Source organism: Trichechus manatus, unplaced genomic scaffold (genome assembly GCF_000243295.1).
Source record: "Trichechus manatus latirostris isolate Lorelei unplaced genomic scaffold, TriManLat1.0 scaffold00184, whole genome shotgun sequence".
NCBI lineage: Eukaryota > Metazoa > Chordata > Mammalia > Sirenia > Trichechidae > Trichechus > Trichechus manatus.
In genome coordinates, this window is record NW_004444120.1 from 991,939 (window position 1) to 1,012,589 (window position 20,651).

Consider the following 20,651-nt stretch of genomic DNA (forward strand, 5'->3'; position numbering starts at 1 on the left):
GTGGTAAAACTATATGAATAAAACCTTAGAGGCTATACACTGGGTGATATATTAAGGTGAATAATCTAACTGGAGATTAAGATATCTGCTGACTAATAGGAATGGAGTTGGACGAGCACAGAAAATGGGAACAGACAGTTGTGGAGGGCACTGAAAGCCAAGCTAAGTAGTAAGAATACTGGAAAATCATGCTTTGGAGAGGTTAATATTGAAGGGATAAGAAGAATGGATTAAAAGTGTGAAAACTGAGAAGCAGAGAAGACTGAATAGTAAACTAATAGAAACGATGGAAACTGAGAGAAAGGGCAGGACTTAAATAATATTTCATAGAAAAATATCAACATAAAATTGATACCAATGGAATATGAAAGATAAAAGAGAGCAATATCAAAGATAACTATAAATTCTCGAACTAGTAAAACATAAAGGCCCAACAATGCCCCTAAAAAAACAGGGAAATTTTTCTCTCAGTATCCATGGGTTAGCAATGGAGAACAGAAAATCCATACAAGTGATCAAACTTTTTCTTTTATAACACAAGAGTGACAGACGTGTTTAAAAACATTTTTACGAGCTTCATGATCACCAGATTCCAATGCAATGCATTTATTATTTGACTGTTATTGTTGTCCTTAGGTGCCGCAGAGTCGGTTCCAACTCACAGCAGTCCTATGTATAACAGAACAAAACACTGCCTGGTCCTGCGCCATCCTCACAATCATTGCTTTGTTTGAACCCATTTTTGCAGTCACTGTGTCAATCCACTTCATTAAGGGTCTTCCTCTTTTTCACTGACACTCTACCAAGCATGATGTCCTTCTCCAGGGATTCGTCCCTCCTGATAACACATTCAAAGTATGTGAGATGAAGCATTGTCATCCTCGCTTCTAAGGAACATTCTGGCTGAACTTCTTCCAAGACAGATTTGTTCGTTCTTCTGGCAGCCTGTGGTATATTCAGTAGTCTTTGCCAACACCATAATTCAAAGGTGTCGATTCTTCTTTGGTCTTTCTCATTCATTGTCCAGCTTTCGCATGCATATGAGATGACTAAAAATACCATGGCTTGGTCAGGCACACCTTCATCCTCAAAGTGATCTTTCCTTTTTAACACTTTAAAGAGCTCTTTTGCAGCAGATTTGCCCAGTGCAACATGTCGGTTGATTTCTTGACTGCTGCATCCATGGGTGTTGATTGTGGATCCAAGTAAAATGAAATCCTTGACAACTTCAATATTTCCTTCATTTATCACGATACTGCGTATTGGTCCAGTTGTGAGGATTGTTGTTTTCTTTATGCTGAGGTGTAATCCATACTGAAGGCTGTAGTCTTTGATCTGCATCAGTAAGTGCTTGAAGTTCCCTGCTTTCAGCAAGCAAGGCTGTGTCATGTGCTTATCACAGGTTGGTAATGAGTCTTCCTACAACCTTGATGCCACGTTCTTCTTCATATAGTCCGGCTTCTTGGATTACCTGCTCAACATACAGACTGAAAACATATGGTGAAAGGATACAACCCTGACGCACACCTTTCTTGATTTTAAACCATGTAGTATCCCCTTGTTCTGTTCAAACAACTGCCTCTTGGTCTATGTACAGGTTTCACATGAGCACAATTAAGTGTTCTGGAATTCCCATTCTTCACAATGTTATCCATAATTTGGATAATAATACTTGACTATCTCCCCATAAATGGAAGAAGCTAATACAAAGCAATGCATAATCCAAAAACCCTTCATTTTTGGCTATGGAACACAATCTGAAATACACTCAGACACATGCCAGACATTTATTTATACACAAGTGCCAAACACTTAACATTCTCATACTCCTTTTAAACCTAATTCCAGTCCTCTCTTAGTTCAATGTTGTCAGCAGTCACAGCCCAAGTCATCATAAACAGCTAAAGTTTGACCAAATAGAAGCAAGAAAAAGGGAAGGGGGGTACACACAGAAAAGGTTAAGGAGATATTTTCTACCGCAAGTTGAAGTACTTAAATCCATCAGCTAGGTTAATAGAGGTTTGCATTCAAGAAAATTATTTGTTTTTTCTTTAAACATATTCACATGACACACACTTCAACGTACACTGAACAGAAATAATATAAGAAATACATTTGTGCACAAGTGTAGCATTTGAGCCGTCTCAATTTTTTATTTTATTTCTTTCATCTCCACCTCCGTATCACCCTTCCCAAACAAAGGTTGAGGTGGTCTGCAGTGCTGGATCTCAAGCTATAAATGACTTAGGATATTGTTTAATCTGATTTATATTTTGGATCTGTCCTCCCTTCTCCTGCTGCTCACGAAAGCCAGACACCAGAGTGCTACAGAGCTCTTCCAACATACAATTTGAAAATCAAGATCACTTACCATTTGGCTGCCTCTGTTGGCTGAAGGCATGTATATCCATGGGAGAGAAGATGTTAGAATGGATTTCACGCAGACCTTTGCCAGTGTACTTGTTGCAAGCCAAAATAGAGTGTGTATTCCAGTCAGTCCAGTACAACGTGTCCTCAAACAACGTCAAGGCAAAAGGATGTGGAAGGGAACCTTTAACCACTGCCTGCCTGTTAACACAGAGAGAAAAACGCAACTTATTCCTAAAGTTTCTTTTTTTATCGTAACTTCATCTCTCCCATTAAAATGGTCTTATAGTCCACGTTAACACAGCCAAATATTGAGTAACACGTATCTTAAGGTCAAATACACAGAAGAAAAATGACACACACAGTATAATTCAAATATATTTTCATGTCATGTTTCTTGCTAAAGAAACAAAGACCCCAACCAAGCACTACAGAGTGGTCTTAACTTGGCAGCAGGCCCCAGAATCACTACAACCTAGCAGACAGAAAGAAAGTCCAAGTGTTAGTACTGCTGTCAATTCCCACTCCTCAGTGACAACCTCTGTACTCACATCTTCCATCCTGTCACATAATTCCCTCTATCAGAAGGAGAAAGGTTGAGCAATAAGAAAAAATCTCTAAAACTGCAGTTGGCAATAGGAAGTATATTTAAATTTGCAACAGGTTTTTTCCCTTCCTAAGGTGGAAGAAAAAAAGAACTGAGTCTGTTTCTCCCATCACTTTCTACAGTTTTGGTAACTAAGAGTAAAAACGTACACATGGAGCTAAAAAAGCATTCAGTTAGCAATCTTCCTGCAAACCCCTGCCTAGCCAATGATCATCTCAGCCGGCTTTCTGCTATACTTTTACTTAACCTTCTCAAGTCAGGCAGCCAAAAGGAAGTTGTGCCACTAAAGATGTGCTCATGAGACAAAGCAGAACCAAAATTTTCACAAGCAATACGTACTATCTAAAAGGAAAAGAAGATAGCCTGAGTTTAGTTCTCGAGGCAAAGAACTCAGGAGAGTGTCATGCAGACTTACATAATTAGTAAATACTCTTGAATAATGAATAAACTGTATTTTGCATTTCAAAACAGTATTCAATAAAATAAATGCTTTTATATTTTCATAAACTCATGATTTCCAAATAGCCTAGCCTAGATAAAGGAATATTTTAACTATTAAGAAAAAAAGAAAAATGAACACGTAGCAACTAAAGAGAAACAGAAAGTATTATATATTTTATAAAAGATGACTGAATTTTTAGGTCCTCAAAGTTATTTGATGATCTTTAATATCTAAGAGAATTTTTGTCAGTTACTGTCAAGTCAGCCCGAGGCACAACAGGATCAAACTGTTGTAATCCATAGAGTTTTCATTGGCTGATTTTTGGATGTAGATCACAGGACTTTCTTCCTAGTCTGGCTGAGTCTGGAAGCTCTGCTGAAACCTGTTCAGCATCATGTTGTTGTTGCTGGTGGGTGCCATCAAGTTGATTCTGACTCACAGCGATCCCATGTGAAAAGACCAGCACTACCCCATACGGGTTTTCTTGGCTGTAATCTTTACAGAAGTAGAGTGCCAGGTCTTTCTACAGAGGAGCAGCTGGATGGGTTCAAAATGCCAATCAGGGCTCCTTGTTCAGCATCATAGCAATACACAAGCCTCCACTGACAGATGGGTGATGGTTGGAAATCAAACCTGGGTCTTCCACATGGAAAATGAGAATTCTACCACGGAACCACCACTGCCCACTCAGAGACTACCACCAGTATATTAAATTCAAGAGCAATGAGATTATTTTTCTCTATGTAGGATTACTATCTGTTATTATACATAGAATTGTCCTAGTCTAATGTGTTATCAATTCAGGCCAGAATTTTAAAAGTTTAAAGACATAATTAGCATGAATAGTTTACCACACAAACAAAAATCCTTTGTATTTCATCAAATAAAAAGTTACAATTCACTCAAATGAATTAGACCCAGGAGAATAAACAAACGGGAAAAACAAAACCTCTATAAGCTGTACTCACTGAATGTACCGACTGAAAGCACAGGGTTGGAAATCAGAGCTGAGTTCAGTTCTTTTCTCTGACAATACTTAATCATTTCTGCAAACTCTGATTTTCTAATCTGTAAATGGAGGATAATCTACCCTCACTGAGTTACTGTAAAGATTGAACGAGCTAATATATTCAAAAGTACTTGGCACTATGCTGGATACTTGATAAACATTTCATACATGATTCTCCAATTTTAGAACACACATTTTCAATATTTTAATATTCCTGACATGGGGGTACATTTTACACTTGAAGTGAACATTACATAAGGTAGTTTTTAAACCAATAAATTCTTAAAATCAACAGCTTATGGGAAACAAATAAATACTATACTAACAATTTAAATGTCACTTCCTTTTCATAGCCTCCTTAATCTGCTCCCCTATAAGACAAATTATGTGTTTCTTCCCTTATGATCTCATAATAGCTACTGGCTTGTTTTATAACTGTTACTTATCCAGCAACTCTATAACTGACTACCTTTTTGAAAATAGGAATTCTGGCTTATTATATTCCCAAAATCCTACTCAATGCTATGTGTACAAATTAGGTACACTTACTAAACACTCAGTAAGTGACTGATAAAATCAAATGTCTTAAATGAAAAATATGCTAATTAACAGAGCTGAACAAAAGCGGAGCTAAGAGGAGTATTACTCAATCCTGTCATATTCTTTGGTGATTTACTGATTCATCCTGCCAACTGACGACTTGTTCCTGAAAGTGGAGCTAACCCAACACAGTCTTCATTTTTCTTCGCCTTTACTGAGATTACCAGATAGGCCTATCTCCTGGTTTCTCCCTGGAAGCACAAGTTATTTCAAAGAAGAACTGGATCATGGCTACTGAGAGCAAAAGTGGCAGGCAAAAACCAGAGCCTAGTTCTTCAGCAGTATGCCACAGCAATAACAGGAGCTAAAAAACAGATCCCTACTATGGAGACCACAGGAAAGAAACTGAGACCTACCCCAACCCCTGCCCAAAGACATTTTGATTTAGCGCAAGCAACCTCTGAGCATCATTTCCTGCCTGTGTCTGTTACCTTCTGCAGCTTACTGACAAAGCTGACCCCCCATCTCCCCAAGTGCATGAGCCCTATTGCTATCTCTTTTAAATTCCATGCCTAGCAGGCATCTCTTTCAAATTCTGTGCCAACTTATCTTTTATTAAACACCTGTACACCCACATTCACCTTCTCTGTTTCTAGACCAACCCCCAGAAAGTCATCCTCCACCCCTCATCTCAGAACTCTCCACTTATGTGAGTAATGAACCTTCCTCTGACCACAGCAAAGGACTACTATTATGAGTTTTGAAATCAGAACCTAACCTTGGAAGGGAGCTTCCCCACATTACAGTAAAGCAGTTAGAACACCTAGGAAGATGGCATCAGTGGTGGTAGTACCTTCTGAAAAATCTCCACAAATCTTTCATATGAAAACAGAATAACCAGATAACAAAACCAAACTCCCATGAACAATATTCGCAACAAAGTAGGTGACAACGTATCCCACAAACTCCAAGCCACAAAACGGTGTGGAAAACCAACAGCATGCCAGAAAGACATAGCCACAGAACAAATAAAAGTTAAAACTGATTTCAAAGACTTTTAAATAATATGCCAGTCAACAAAGAAGAATTAGAAAACTCCAATTTGAGATGACAGAACTGATGAAAAAATTAAAAACAGAAAAATAAACCAAGCAGGAAGATAGTAGGATGAGCAGGTTTAAGATCCAACCCTCCCACATGAGCAACAAGAAATCTGTAACCATACTCTGTAAGAACTTTAAAAGTGGAGGACTGCAGCAACTAACTTTATGCTAAAACAACAAAAAGCTGACTTTTAAACGGTAGAACTTTTTTCTCCTACTGTCTCTGCTCCCCCGCTGGCAAGGAGGTCCCACAAGCAGCAGACCTTGGTATGTGTACTCACACAAAGCGGGGACCGATCTCTGGCTCTGCAGTGAGCTGGGCAGACGGCTGTGGGACTGTTCAGTGTATCTGTTGTGATCCATCTGGCCTACACTGGAGCTCACAGAGGGCTGGGAAGGGAGTGGCAGACAAAGACTGAAGGCTGTGATCATCAGGTAGCTTTCTTGCAGACATGAGGACTTTCAAAAGCAACCATGAATACAGAAGAATTGAGAAAATCACACACATACTGAGGTAATGCACTGTAATAGTCTAAAGTCTCAGATTCAACAACAACAACAACAAAAAAATCACACTAAGAAATCAAAAAGTATGGCCCATTCAAAAGAACAAGATGAAGGGAGAGAAACTGTCTCTATGGAATCTTAGATAATGAACAAACTAGAAAACTGTAAAACAACAATATTAAGCATGCTCAAAGAATTAAAGGAAATCAGGAAAACAATACATGAACAAAACGAGAATATTAATGAAGAAATAGGCAAGTTACGGACCGAACTGTGCCCTCAAAAAAGAAATGTGGAAGTCTACTCTGTACTGTAAATATGACTGTTTATAATTAGGGATTTTCTTTTGTTATAATAATGAGGTCATACCAGAGTGGAGAGTGGTTCTAAACCTTATCACTTCTGACTGGTTTCTTACAAAAGGAGCAGAACAAAGAGATACACACAGGGAGAAGACAGACGCCACGTGAGGACACATCTACAAGCAAAAGAATGCCAAGCACTGCCGGCAGAAACTAGGAGAGAGGCCCACAGAAGAAAACGACATAGTCAAAACCCTTGTTTGGACTTCAAGCCACCAAAACTATGAGACAATGAATTTCTGTTCTTTAAAGCCACCCATTTGTGTTATTTTTATTACAGAAGCCCTAGGAAACTAAGACAGACACTATAAAAAGGAACCAAACAGAATTACTGGAACTGAAAATACAGTAATGGATATGAAAAATTCAATAGAAGGGAAGAAAAATGAGGAAGTATAAGAAATAATCAGCAAACTAGAGAATAAGGCAACTGAAATTATTGAGTCTGAAAAAAAAAAAAAAAACGGGGTGGGGGGGAGTCAAGAAAGCTGAGCAAAACCTAATACAACTGTGGAGCACCATTAAACAAGCCAACATGCATGTCATGGAATTTCAACGAGAGAAAGGGACAGAAAAAAATATTTTAAAAAATAACGGCATAAAATTTTCAAATTTGACAAAGGACACAACTGATACAGCTCTACAAATCCAACCTCAGTAAACTCCAAGAAAGAGATCCACACTGAAAGACTTTACAGTCAAGCTCTTAAAAACCAAAACTAAAGAGGAAATTCTGAAAGCAGCAAGAAAGAAGTGAACTGACACATACAAGGAATCCTCAACAAGATTAAATGCCAATTTCCCCCTCAGAAAACCTGGAGGCCAGAAAGCAGTGAAGTGACATATTTAAGCGCAGAAAGAAATGAACTGTCAATCAAGAATTCTATGTCCAGCAAAACTGTTTTTCAAGAATGCGGGTGAAATTAAGACATTACCAGATAACCAAAAGTTGAAGGAATTCAGGACAACTAGACCTGCCTTACAAGAAATGCAAAAAGAAGTTCTTCAGATATAACTGAAAGGACACTAGACAGTAACTTGAAGCCATAGGTACAAAAGGTTAAGATATACGGTAAAAGGAATCTCATGGACAAATGTCAGGGCCAGCTTTACGGTATTTTTGGTTTGCAGTTTTAGTAGTTATGTCTTACATCATTCCAAAAGACAAATATGCTACATATAATTATAAATTTATGTTACTGAGCACAAAATGTATAAGTAATTTACGATAACAACTACATGTAAGGGGGGAGTGTGGAGTGGTATAGGATTTTGTATGTTATTGAAGTTAAATTGGTATAAATTTAAACTAGGCTGTTAAAAATATCCACAGAAAGAAAGGAGAAGGGAACAAAACAGTTCTTAGGGTTGCTATGAGTCGGAATCAACTTGACATCTTGTTTTTTTTATATGCTGTCTCAGAGCTCTGGTGGCACAGTGGTTAAGAGCTTAGCTGCTAACCAAAAGGTTGGCAGTTCAAATCCATCAGCCACTCCTTGGAAACCCTATGGGGCAGTTCTACTCTGTCCTATAGGGTCACTATGAGTTGCAATTGATGTGACAGCAACAGGTTTTTTTATATGCTGTCTAAAAGAGACACATCTTAGACCTAAAGATTCAAATAGTTTGAAGGTGAAAAGATGGAAAAAAATATTCCATGCAAATAGTAGCCAAAAGACAACTGAGATGGATACATTGATAATCAGACAAATTAGACTTTAAGTTAAAATCTGTTACAAGAGACGAAGGGCATTATATGATAAAAGTGTCAATCCATCAAGATCATATAAAATTATAAATATATACGCACCTAACATCAGAACCCCTGTCTATATATATATAAAGCAAACACTGACAGAATTGAAGGGAGAAATAGGCAGGTCTACAATAATAGTTAGAGACCTGAATATACCACTTTCAATAATCGACAGAACAGGTAGAAAGAAGATCAACAAGAAATACAAGATTTGAACAATGCTGTAAACTAGAACTACCAGATACACATAATACTTCAACCAACAACAGAACAATACACAATGTTCTACAGTGCACATTAGATCATTCTCCAAGAGAGACCATGTGCTAGATTACAAAACAAGTCTCAATAAATTTTAAAAGATTAAAATATATAAAGTATCTTCTGACCACAATGGAATGAAACTAGAAATTACTAACAGAAGGAAAACTGGAAAATAAGCAAATATGTGAAAATTAAACCCACTATTACAAAACTAGTAGTCCAGGAAGAAATCAAGAGAGAAATCAGAAAACATTTAAGAGTCTAATAAAAATGAAAACGCAACATACCAAAACTTATGGGATGTAGTGAAAGCAGTACTAAGAGGGAAATTTATAGTGGTCTAAACACCTATCTTAAAAAAGAAGAAAGATCTCAAATCAGTAACCTGATTTTTCAACTTGAAGAACTAAAGAAAAAAAAAAGAGCAAACCAAACCCAAAGCTACTACAGAGAAAGAAATAACAAAGATTAGTTTGAAAATACAGGTAGTCCCCGACTTAACGATGGACTCAAGTTATGAGGAATCACACAACTGTGTTTCTTTGGGTACATCTTATTGCTAATAATATGTACTACATACAGTGCTGCAATGTATAATTTGCTGTAATCATTCTCAGATGTTCATTTGCAGATGTTCAATGCTATGATTTACTGTTCAAACCACACTGACATTTAGCAGGCAATAATGAAAATGAAAAAAAAAAGAGGTATTTGACATGTCAGAACCAACTTACAATGGAGTAGTCAGAATGGAACACCATCATAAGTCAGAGACTACCTGTAAGTGAAATAGAAAATAAAAAAACAACTGAAGAGAATCAATGAAACCAGGAATTGTTTCTTTGAAAAGATCAATAAAATTGACAAATCTTTCCTTACAATGACAAAAAAAATAAAGACAATGCAAATAATTAAACTCAGAAATGAAATTTGGAACATTACAACCGACCCTACAGAAATAAACAGGATTGTTAGGAGAATACTATGAACAATTGTATGGCAACAAATTAGATAATTTGGATAAAATGGACAAATTCATGGAAATACATAAACTACCTAAATTCACTCAAGAACAAATAAAAAACCACACTAGACTCGTAACAAGTGAAAAGGCTGAATCAGCAATCAAAAACCTTCCCATCGATTAAAAGTCCTTGACCAGATGGCTTCACTGAGGAACTCTACCAAACATTTAAAGAGAAACTGACACAAATCCTTCTTAAGCTCTTCCCAAAAAATATAAGAGATGGGAAAACCTTCTTACTCATTCTATGAGGTTAGTATTACTGTGATATCAAACCAGGCGAAGATACCACAACAAAACTACAGAACAGTATCACCTATGAATACTGATGCTAAAATCCTCAACAAAATAACAACAAACCAAATCCACCACCATATTAAAAGGATTATACACCATGACCTAGAAGGACTTATCCCAATAATGCAAAGGTGATTCAACTTAGAAAATCAATCAATGTAATATAACTCTTTGATAGCAAAAGGAAAAGAACCACATAATCATCTCAATCAATGCAGAAAAGGTATTTGACAAAAGCCAACACACTTTCAAGATAAAATCATTCAACAACTTAGGAACAGAAGGGAAATTCCTAACATGATAAAGGACATTTATTAAAAAAAAAAAAAAAAGTGCTTCCCAAAGTTCACCTTTCAGCCAAATATTAGAAAGGCTTATAAAACAAACACTAACACCTGTCAGGAACATGCTCCTTAGATCAATCAAGTATATGAGACCAAATGGGCAATACCTGCTATAAAGCCAAGATAAGGAGGCAGGAAGTGGCAGAAAAAACGGATAAATGGAAATGGGGAACTCAGGGTATAAAGGGGAGAGGGCTCACACGTTGTGGGGACTGCAACCAATGTCACAAAACAATTTGTGTATAAATTTTTGAACGAGAAACTAATTTGCTGTGTAAAGCACAATAAAATGTTTACACACACACACACACACACACACACACACACAGCTGATACCACACTCAATGGAGAAAGACTGAGACATTTCCTCTGAAGATCAAAATAAGACAAAGACGACCACTCTCACCACTCTCACCTAGCAAGAGACATTAGACAATTAAAAGAAATAAAAGGAATCCTAATCGGGAAGGATAAAGTAAAACTATCCCACCCTAGTCACAGATAACACGATCCTATATATAGAAAATCCCAAAAAATCCATTCACTCCTCTGTGCCAAGAAATTTGGAAGACAGCTACCTGGCCAAACAACTTCGTCCATATTTGTGCCTATTTCAAAGAAAGGTGATCCAAAAGAATGTAGAAATTATCCAATAATATCATTAATATCACATACAAATAAAATTTCGCTGAAGATCACTCAAAAATGGTTGCAGCATTACATCAACAGAGAATTGCCAGAAATTCTAGCGGGATTCAGAAGAGGACATGGAACAAGGGATATCATTGCTGATGTCAGATGGATCACGGCTGAAGGCAGAGAATACTAGAAAGATGTTTACCTGTGTTTTATTGACTATGCAAAGGCATTCGGTTGTGTGGATCATAACAAATTATAGATAACATTGTGAAGAATGGGAACTCCAGAACACTTGTGTTCATGAGGAACCTGTACTTAGACAAAGAGGCAGTTGTTTAAAGTCAAGAAAGGTACGCGTCAGGGTTGTATCCTTTCCCCACACTTATTCAATCTGTATGCTGAGCAAATAACCCAAGAAGCTGGACTATATGAAGAAGAATGTGGCATTAGGGTTGGAGGAAGACTCCTTAACAATCTGCGATATGCAGATGACACAACCTTGCTTGCTGAAAGTGAAGAGGGCTTGAAGCACTTACTGATGAAGATCAAGCCTACAACTTTAGTATGGATTAAACCGCAACATAAAGAAAACAAAAATCCTCACAACTGGACCAATAAGCAACATCATGATAAACAGCGAAAAGACTGAAGTTGTCAAGGATTTCGTTTTACTTGGATCCACAATCAATGCCCATGGAAGCAGGAGTCAAGAAATCAAATGACACATTGCATTGGGCAAATATGCTACAAAAGATCTCTTTAAAGTGTTAAAAAGCAAAGATGTCACTTTAAGGACTAAGCCTGACCCAAGCCATAGTGTTTTCAATCGCCTCATATGCATGTCAAAGCAGGACAATGAATAAGGAAGACAGAAGAAGAATCGATGCCTTTGAATTGCAGTGTTGGCGAAGAATACTGAATATACCATGGACTTCCAGAAGAAAAAATAAATCTGTCTTGGAAGAAGTACAGCCAGAATGCTCCTTAGAAGCAAGGATGGCAAGACTTCGTCTCACATACTTTGGACACGTTATCAGGAGAGAGCAGTCCCTGGAGAAGGACATCATGCTTGGTAAAGTAGATGGTCAGTGAAAAAGAGGAAGACCCCTACTGAGACAGACTGACACAGTACCTGCAACAATGGGCTCAAGCATAACAACAATCCAACAATTGTGAGGATGGCACAGGACCAGACAAGTGTTTTGCTCTGTTGTTGGGAGGGTTGCTAAGAGTCAGAACCAACTCGACAGCACCTAACAACAACAACAAAGAATCCACAAGAAAGCTACCAGAACTAATGAATGAATTCCGAAAAGTTGCCTGGTACAAGGTCAATACACAAAAATAAGTTGGTTTTTTATACACCAGCAATGAGCAATCTGGAAACAAAGTAAGAAAACAATGGCATTTACAACAGAATCTGAAAGAATAAAATACCTAGAAATAAATTTAACCAGGGAGGTGAAAGATGTGTACATAGAAATCTAGAAAACAGTGCTGAATGAAATAAAAAAAGACCTAACTAAATAAAAATAAATCTCGTGGTTCAGGGATTGGGAGACTTAATTTTGTTGAGCTGTCCACACTATCCAAGCAATCTACAGATTCAACACAATCCACGTAAAAATTCCAACAGCTTTCTTTGCAGAAATGAAAATGTCAATCCTGAAATTTATATGGAACTGAAAGGAGACCGAACAGTCAAAGTAATCTTGAAAACAAAGAAAAAATTGGAGGACATACACTTCCCAATATCAAAACATACTATAAAGCTACATTACCAAAACAGTCTGGTACTGGTGTAAGAATAGACACATAGACCAATGGGATATAACAGAGTTCAGAAATAAACCCATACATCAATAATCAATTGGTTTCACCAAAAGTGGCAAGTACATTCAATGAGGTAAGAATAATCTCTTCAATAAATGGTGCTGGGACAACTAGATTACCACATGAAAAAGAATGATGTTGGGCCTATACCTCATAACAGATACTCGAAATAGTTATCAACAACCTAAATGTAAAAGCTAAAACCATAAAACTCTCAGAACAAACATAGGGTAACACTTAAAGACCTAGTTTGCAAAAATGGATTCTTATATATATACCACTAAAAGTTCAAGCAACAAAAGACAAAACAGATAAATTGGACTTCATCAAAATTAAAAATTTTTGTGTATCAAAGGGCTTTATCAATAAAGTGAAAAGATAACCCACAGAATGGAAGAAAGTATCTGGGAATCATACGTAAGTGTTTAATATTCAGAAAATAAAAGAACTCCAACAATTCGACAACAAAAAGACAACCTGATTTAAAAACAGGCAAATATACAAACGGCCAATAAGCACATGAAAAATGGTCAATGTCATTAGTAATTCGTGAAACATAAATCAAAAACACAATGTGATACCATTTTATAAACAAGGATGGTTATTATCAGAAAAACTGAAAACAGTAAGCGTTGGTAAAAAAATGTGGAGAAATTAGAAATCTCATCCATTGCTAGTGGAACTGTAAAACAGCGCAGCTGCTGTGGAAAAGTTTGGTGGTTCCTCAGAAGCTAAACATGGAATTATCATATTACCCAGCAATTCTACTCCCAGGTATATAACCAAAAGACTTGAAAGCTAGGACACAAACAAATACTTGTACACCAATGTTCCCTGCAGCACTGCTCACAACAGTCAAAACATAGAAACAACTGATGTGTCCATCAACAGATGAATAAACAAAACATGGTATAGACACACAATGAAATATTATTCTGTTATAAAGAGAAATGAAGTTTTGATACATGCTACAACATGATAAAGGGAGAAAGGGAGAAAGGGAGTAAATTTTATATCTTCACTATAATTTGAAAATCAAGTGATACTAGGTGGGAGGGAGGGGAATCTGAAGCTAGCAATGTTGTTGTTAGCTGCCACGGAGTCAGCTCCAACCCATACAAGTTGGTATATAACAGAATGAAACGTTGCCTGGTTCTGTGACATATTCACGATTGTTGGCATGTTTGAGTCCATTGTTGTGGCAATAGTAGCAGCATATTCACGTGTTTCTTCTGCATGTTTTGGTAGCACTAAGACCATAGTGCTCATTCAAAACCAGTTTTAACTATATCTCTGATCTTTGTTTAATATGCTTAACCACAATTGCCATAACGTGTGTGCCCTTCAGTGCCTGGTATATTTCCTAGATGTACTAACAGAATCCAGATGAGACCCACCTCCTACCCTAACTCCATACTTCTCATCACCCTCATCTCTACACATCATCCCTGGGTTGTAGTTGTTACTGCTTATTTTAGGAAATCTCTTCAAGTTGCTTCTTTGGGAAGCAGATTCTTCATAAGTGAGTATCACAGCTCAGTGACTATAGTAAGAGCAATCCAAGCAACTGTCTCGGATTGCTCTCACTATATATCAAGGTCCCCGAAGGGAAGAACAAGTTCTTATCCACCTAGCGTAGTACCTAACTCTTAGGTGTTCAGTAAATGTGTATTGAATAGTGCTGTTTATTCTACAATAATAATACTGTGCTATTTTTTAATAAAAACATTGCCTTCCATTGATCATCAACAAGGTATAAGCTTTTGGAGGCTCTTCCAGTTATAATGAATTTGTACTTAAACCTCTACTTTTGTAATTCCCATTGAAATGAATACCAGTGTATCTGCCATCCAAGCAGTTTAAGTATACAATCTGGTCTTAGAAGACATCAGTTAACTAATCAACAATCAGCCTTTGGAAACAATATCCGTAACTTTGGACCTGCTAAGTACTCCCAAGAAACCTCACACATGTAAACTGTCTTAGTCATCTAGTGCTGCTATAACAGAAATACCACAAGTGAATGCCTTTAATGAAGAGAAATTTATTCTGTCACAATCTAGGAGGCTAGAAGTCTGAATTCAGGGCACCAGCTCCAGGGAAAAGCTTTCTCTCTCTGTCAGCTCTGGGGGAAAGTCCTTGTCATCAATCTTCCCCTGGGTCTAGAAGCTTCTCAGCACAGGGACCCCAGGTCCAAAGGACGTGCTCCGCTCCTGGCTCTTCTTGCTTGATGGTAATGAGGCCCCTCTTCTCTCTGCTCGTTTCTCTCTTTTAAGTCTCAAAAGAGATTGACTCAAGATAGGAGACTGACTCAAGATATAACCTAATATTGTAGAGTGTGTCCTGCCTCATTAACATAACTGCCTCTAATCCTGCTTCATTAACATCCCAGAGGTTAGGATTTACAACACATAGGATAATTACATCAGATCATAAAAGGGAGGACAACCACACAGTACTGGGAATCATGGCCTAATCAAGTTGATACACATTTTTGGGGGATAAAATTCAATCCATAACATAAACCTTCACTGAAAACACAATAAAATATTATTTGAAAAAAAGAAAGACAGAAATCTCACACAAAAGTCAAAAACAAATCATACAAAGCATTTTCTCTGACCACAACAGAGTGAAGCTAGAAATTAGTAACAAGGAAAAAAAAAAGGAAAATACACAAACATACAGAAACTAAACAACACACTATTAAACTACCAATGGGTCAAGAAAGAAATCAAAAGATAAATCACAAATTTCTTACAGTCAAACGAAAATGAAAGCACAACATATTAAAACTTACGGAATGCACTAAAGGTAGTACTCAGAGGATAACTTAGAGTAACAAATGCTTAAATGAAAAAAGAAGAAAGATCTCAAATTAATAGCCTAACTCTACAACTTGAAGGACTAGAAAGAGAAGAGCAAACTAAGCCTAAACCTAAGAGAAAAAAGGAAATAACAAAAATCAGAGCATAAATAAATAAAATCCAAAACAGAAAAACTATATAGAGAATCAACAAAATCAGAAGTTTGTTCTCTGAAAAGGACAATAAAACTGACAAACCTTTAGCTAGACTGACAAAGAGAAAAGATGCACATAACCAAAATAAATGAAAAAGGAGACATTACAACTGACTCAATAGAAAAAAAGAGAATTATGACAGAATATTATGGACAACTGGATAACCCAGAGGAAATGGACAAATTCTTAGAAGCATACAACCTACCGAAACTGACTCCAAAGGAAATAGAAAATTTCAACAGATCCATAACAAGTGAAGAGATTGAATCAGTGATCAAAAACGCCCTCCCCCCACATCCACCAAAAAAAAAAAGTCTTGGACCAGATGGCTTCACCAGGGAATTCTACCAAACATTTAGAGAGGAATTGACACCAGTCCTGTTTAAACTCTTCCAAAAGATACAGAAGGGAAGGAATACTCCCTAATTCATTCTATGAAGCAAAAATAACCCTGATACCAAAACAAGACAAAGACACTAAAAGAAAAAGAAAACTACAGCCAATATCTCTTATAAATATAGATGTGAAAATCCTCAGCAAAATACTAGCAAACAGAATCCAACATATTACGAGTCATACACCATGACCAAGTGGGGATTATTACAGGAATGCAGGGATGGTTCAACATTAGAAAATCAATCAATTAATACACCACATCAACAGAACAAAGGAAAAGAATGACACAATCATCTCTATGGATGCAGAAAAAGCATTTGATAAAATTCAACACCCTTTCTTGATGAAAACCCTCAAAAAGATTGGAACAGAAGGGAAGTGTCTTGATATGTTTCAGGGCATATATGGAAAACCAACAGCCATCATCATGGTTAATGGAGAAAGACTAAGAGCTTTCCTTTGAAATCAGTTAAGTTTATGTTAATAGGGGCAGAGAAACTTAGAAAAGGAGGGTGAGAATGGTTGCACAATTTGAAGATTGTAACCAATGTCATTGAGTTGTACATGTAGAAATTGTTGAATTGGTGTATATTCTGCTGTGTATATTCTCGACAACAAAAATAAAATAAATTTAAAAAAAAAAGAAGATGATAGAAGAAATACGAAGAGTCACTGTACCAAAAAGAATTGCTCTACGTTCAACCATCTCAGGAGGTAGCATATGATCAAGAATCAACGGTACTGAAGAAATAAGTATGAGCTGTACTGAAGACACTGGCAAAAAAAACAAGACTCCAGGAATTGATGGAATACCAACTGAGATACTTCAACAAATGGATGCACACTGGAAGTGCTCACTCATCTGTGCCAAGAAATTTGCAAGGCAGGTACCTGGTCATTCCTTGCCTTATAAATGAGTAACTGAATTACTTGTCCCCACGATCAATCGGAAACAAAGTGCTCGTTAACCAAATACTGGTTAAAACCCTTTCAAGACACAATTATTTTCTCCTTTGAATTTTTTGTTGATACTATGTGTTTTCACTAACGAAAGCACACTGATTAAAGGACCAATTCAGAATTTTTGTTACGAGTTATGGATTTTGATGCCCATTACCTGGGATCACATATGTCCCAGTGGACCATGGAGACCATGGATGATGTAAATCCTGCCGACAGGCATCAATTATAATTTTTTTTTTTTTTTAATTTTATTTCTTGAAAATTTGCAAAACATGAAGGCACCTGACAATGACTGCACATACAGTCTATTCAAGTCTCCTCTTAGCTTTATTATTTTTCATGAAACTTTTCAAAACATGGTACAATGCATTCTTCCTTACTGCAAAAGCAGTACTTACAGCCCAAATAAATAAAGCCAGAGGATTTTTAATGTCAGGAAAATTACCACTACAATGCATTTTTCATTACTGCAAAAGCAGTACTGACAGGCCAAATAAATAAAACTAAAAGAATCTGAATATCAGGAAAATTACCACTACTATGTAATTCTTCATTGTAATAAACGTGTACTAACAGCTAAGAAGCAGGAACAGCTGCCCTGGAATACTGCAGAACTGCTCACAGGGGTGCATTCCATCTGCTACGTGTGGAAGCAATGATTAGGCCCCAAGACTGAATATATAACTTACAGGAGTTCCAATCTCTTGAAAAGTCCAACTGCAATGCCTTATTACTTATTATAAAGGCATTATTTACTATTCAGAAGCTAGAAAAGAAAGGAGCCAGTAACACCTGGAAACTATGAATGGCATAAAGGAGAAAATGGCCACTATGACTGAATGAAGACTGGCAATAACTTATTCTCGAGACAAATATGTTCTCACAAGAACACAGCAACTGGGAAATACAGTGAAGAGGCTTATCTCACAGAAATAAAGGCAAACCTGTCAACAGTTTGGAAAATTCACACATCTGGGAGGCATCACCTAAGACAGTGCTCAGTCGACACAAAATGAGGCTCCCACTCAGGATTTCTGTGTTTCACACATTTCAAAAGGTTCCCACCACCTTGAGGATAAACATGTTAAAATCAGGCTACCTTCTTTCCAAAGAACTCCAGGGGCATAAAAAGTGGGTGGGATACCTATGTCCCGTGAGTCTTGAAAGGGTTACGCTTCTCTCCTTCCCCCAAGTCCCTGAACTTTGGCCCACCCTCGACCTGAGCTAACATACAATCCCTCTTTAAGCGTCTCCCTGGAAAAGAAAATATGCTGGCCTCAGCATAAAACATTCTGATTTACTATCCTTTTTTTTTTTTTTTTAACCTTGTTTACTCTCAGTCTCTGTAAAACAAAATTCTTTTTTCTCTAACTCTTTGAGAGGCTTGCAGATCTTATGGTCGGATTAGTCTCCCTACTGCAGTAGTTCCCCATTCCCACTATTACAGTAGTTCCTTTCCCTTCCCCACTTTTCTTTGTGAATAAAGCATTTCCCTATTAAAGACTGGACTTGTTTTTCATTTGACAGGTTTAACTGTAAATTCCTGGTGAATATGTGTAACACTGCTACTCAGAGAGCTACTGGTTACTGGTCTGCAATATGCTAAGCACTGAGACTGAAAGTAGGAATTTTAAAGTTTTTATTGCAATTTGATGTGAATTTTATGTCTGCTGACTAACAAGTCAGAAAGAGTATCACCATTCAATTCTTAGAAAAGCTATATAACAGCTGATTTCAAATCTCTTTTGTCCAAAAAACCGAAGATATCTTTGCTTACCCAAGATGTTTTTTTTTTCAAGAAGTTATGTTGTTAGGTGCCACTGAGTTGATTTCAACTCACAGCAACCCCATGTGACAGAGGGAAACTGTCCTGTAGAGTTTTCTAGGTGGTAATCTTTATGAGAGAGATCACCAGGTCTTTCTCCCACTGAGCCACCGGGTGGGTATGTACCGCCCACCTTTCAGTTAGCAGCCGAGGGCTTAACCATTGCGCCACCAGGGGTCCTTTCAAGAAGTCACAGAAAGTCTTAATCTTAGTTTTTATATTTTGTTCTACCATCCATCTTAAACTAATTTTTACGTGTAGTTTGAGTGAGGGGTCAATAGTGTATCCAGTTATTCCAGTACCATTTGTTAAAAGATTTTAATTTTTCCCGTTGAATAACCTTCGCACCTTTGTTAAGTTTAATTAACCATATACATATGCATCTATTTTTTTTAATCTCCATTTTGTTCCACTGATCTCTTTAAATTGTTAGACTCAGCACCTTACTCTCTTAATTACTGTAGCTTTATAGTAAAGTCTTGAAATAGGTGGTAAGTCCTCACTTTTTTTTTAATCTTACAAAACCAGCTGAGCTATTCTCAGCCCCTGGCATTTCCATATACATTTTAGAATCAACTTGTTATTTTCTTTAAAAAAAAAAAAAAAAAAAAGTCTGCTGGCATTTTCACTGAACTCCTGCTGAATCTGTAGATCAGTCTAGGGAAGAAACTGCCATCTTAACAATATGCTGAGTCTTCCAATTCATACATATTATATAGCTCTCCATTTATTTACATATTTAATTTCTGTTTTGTAGTTTTTATGGTAAAGTTTTTGTATGTCTTTTGTAAAATTTATTCTTTAGTCGTTTATTTTTGAAGCTATTCTAAATAGTATTTTAAAGCTTTTATTTAAAAAAGAGCAAATAAGGTAATCATAATATATACCTCTGATAGTGTAATACTCAGTAATTAAAAAGAAGAAAAAGAACTTTCAAAACACAACACGGATAAATGTTAGGACTATCATGCTGAATGAAAGAAACCAAACAGAAGAGTACACGCAGTAAGTAAAACTAATCTATGGTAACAGAAATCAGAATGATTACTTATACGTCGTTGCCACTGAGTCGAGTCCGACTCATAGCGACCGTATAGGACAGAGTAGAACTGCCCCATAGGGTTTCCAAGGCCGTAATCTTTACAGAAGCAGACTGCCACATCTTTCTCCTGCAGAATGGCTGGTGGGTCTGAACCGCCAACCTTTCATTTAGCAGCCAAGCACTTAAACCATTGCGCTACCAGGGCTTCCTTTTGGTTACTTATAGGGTGTGTGAACTGACTGAAAGGGGGGGCAATAAAGAACTTTCTGAGATGATAAAAATGTTCTATATCTTCATGGGATGTGGGTG

The 20,651-nt window shown here is 37.0% G+C and overlaps 1 protein-coding gene across 2 annotated transcripts in view; it reads right to left on the reverse strand.

Moving 5' to 3' along the window:
* The window catches only part of LRP6 (LDL receptor related protein 6), a 142,729-nt gene that overhangs the window by 58,777 nt on the left and 63,301 nt on the right, over nucleotides 1–20,651 (reverse strand). For both annotated transcript variants that reach the window (XM_004387319.2, XM_023741577.1), the window contains exon 4: nucleotides 2,372–2,568. In XM_004387319.2, the coding sequence (XP_004387376.1) occupies nucleotides 2,372–2,568 (197 nt within the window). The remainder of the gene's footprint in view (nucleotides 1–2,371; nucleotides 2,569–20,651) is intronic.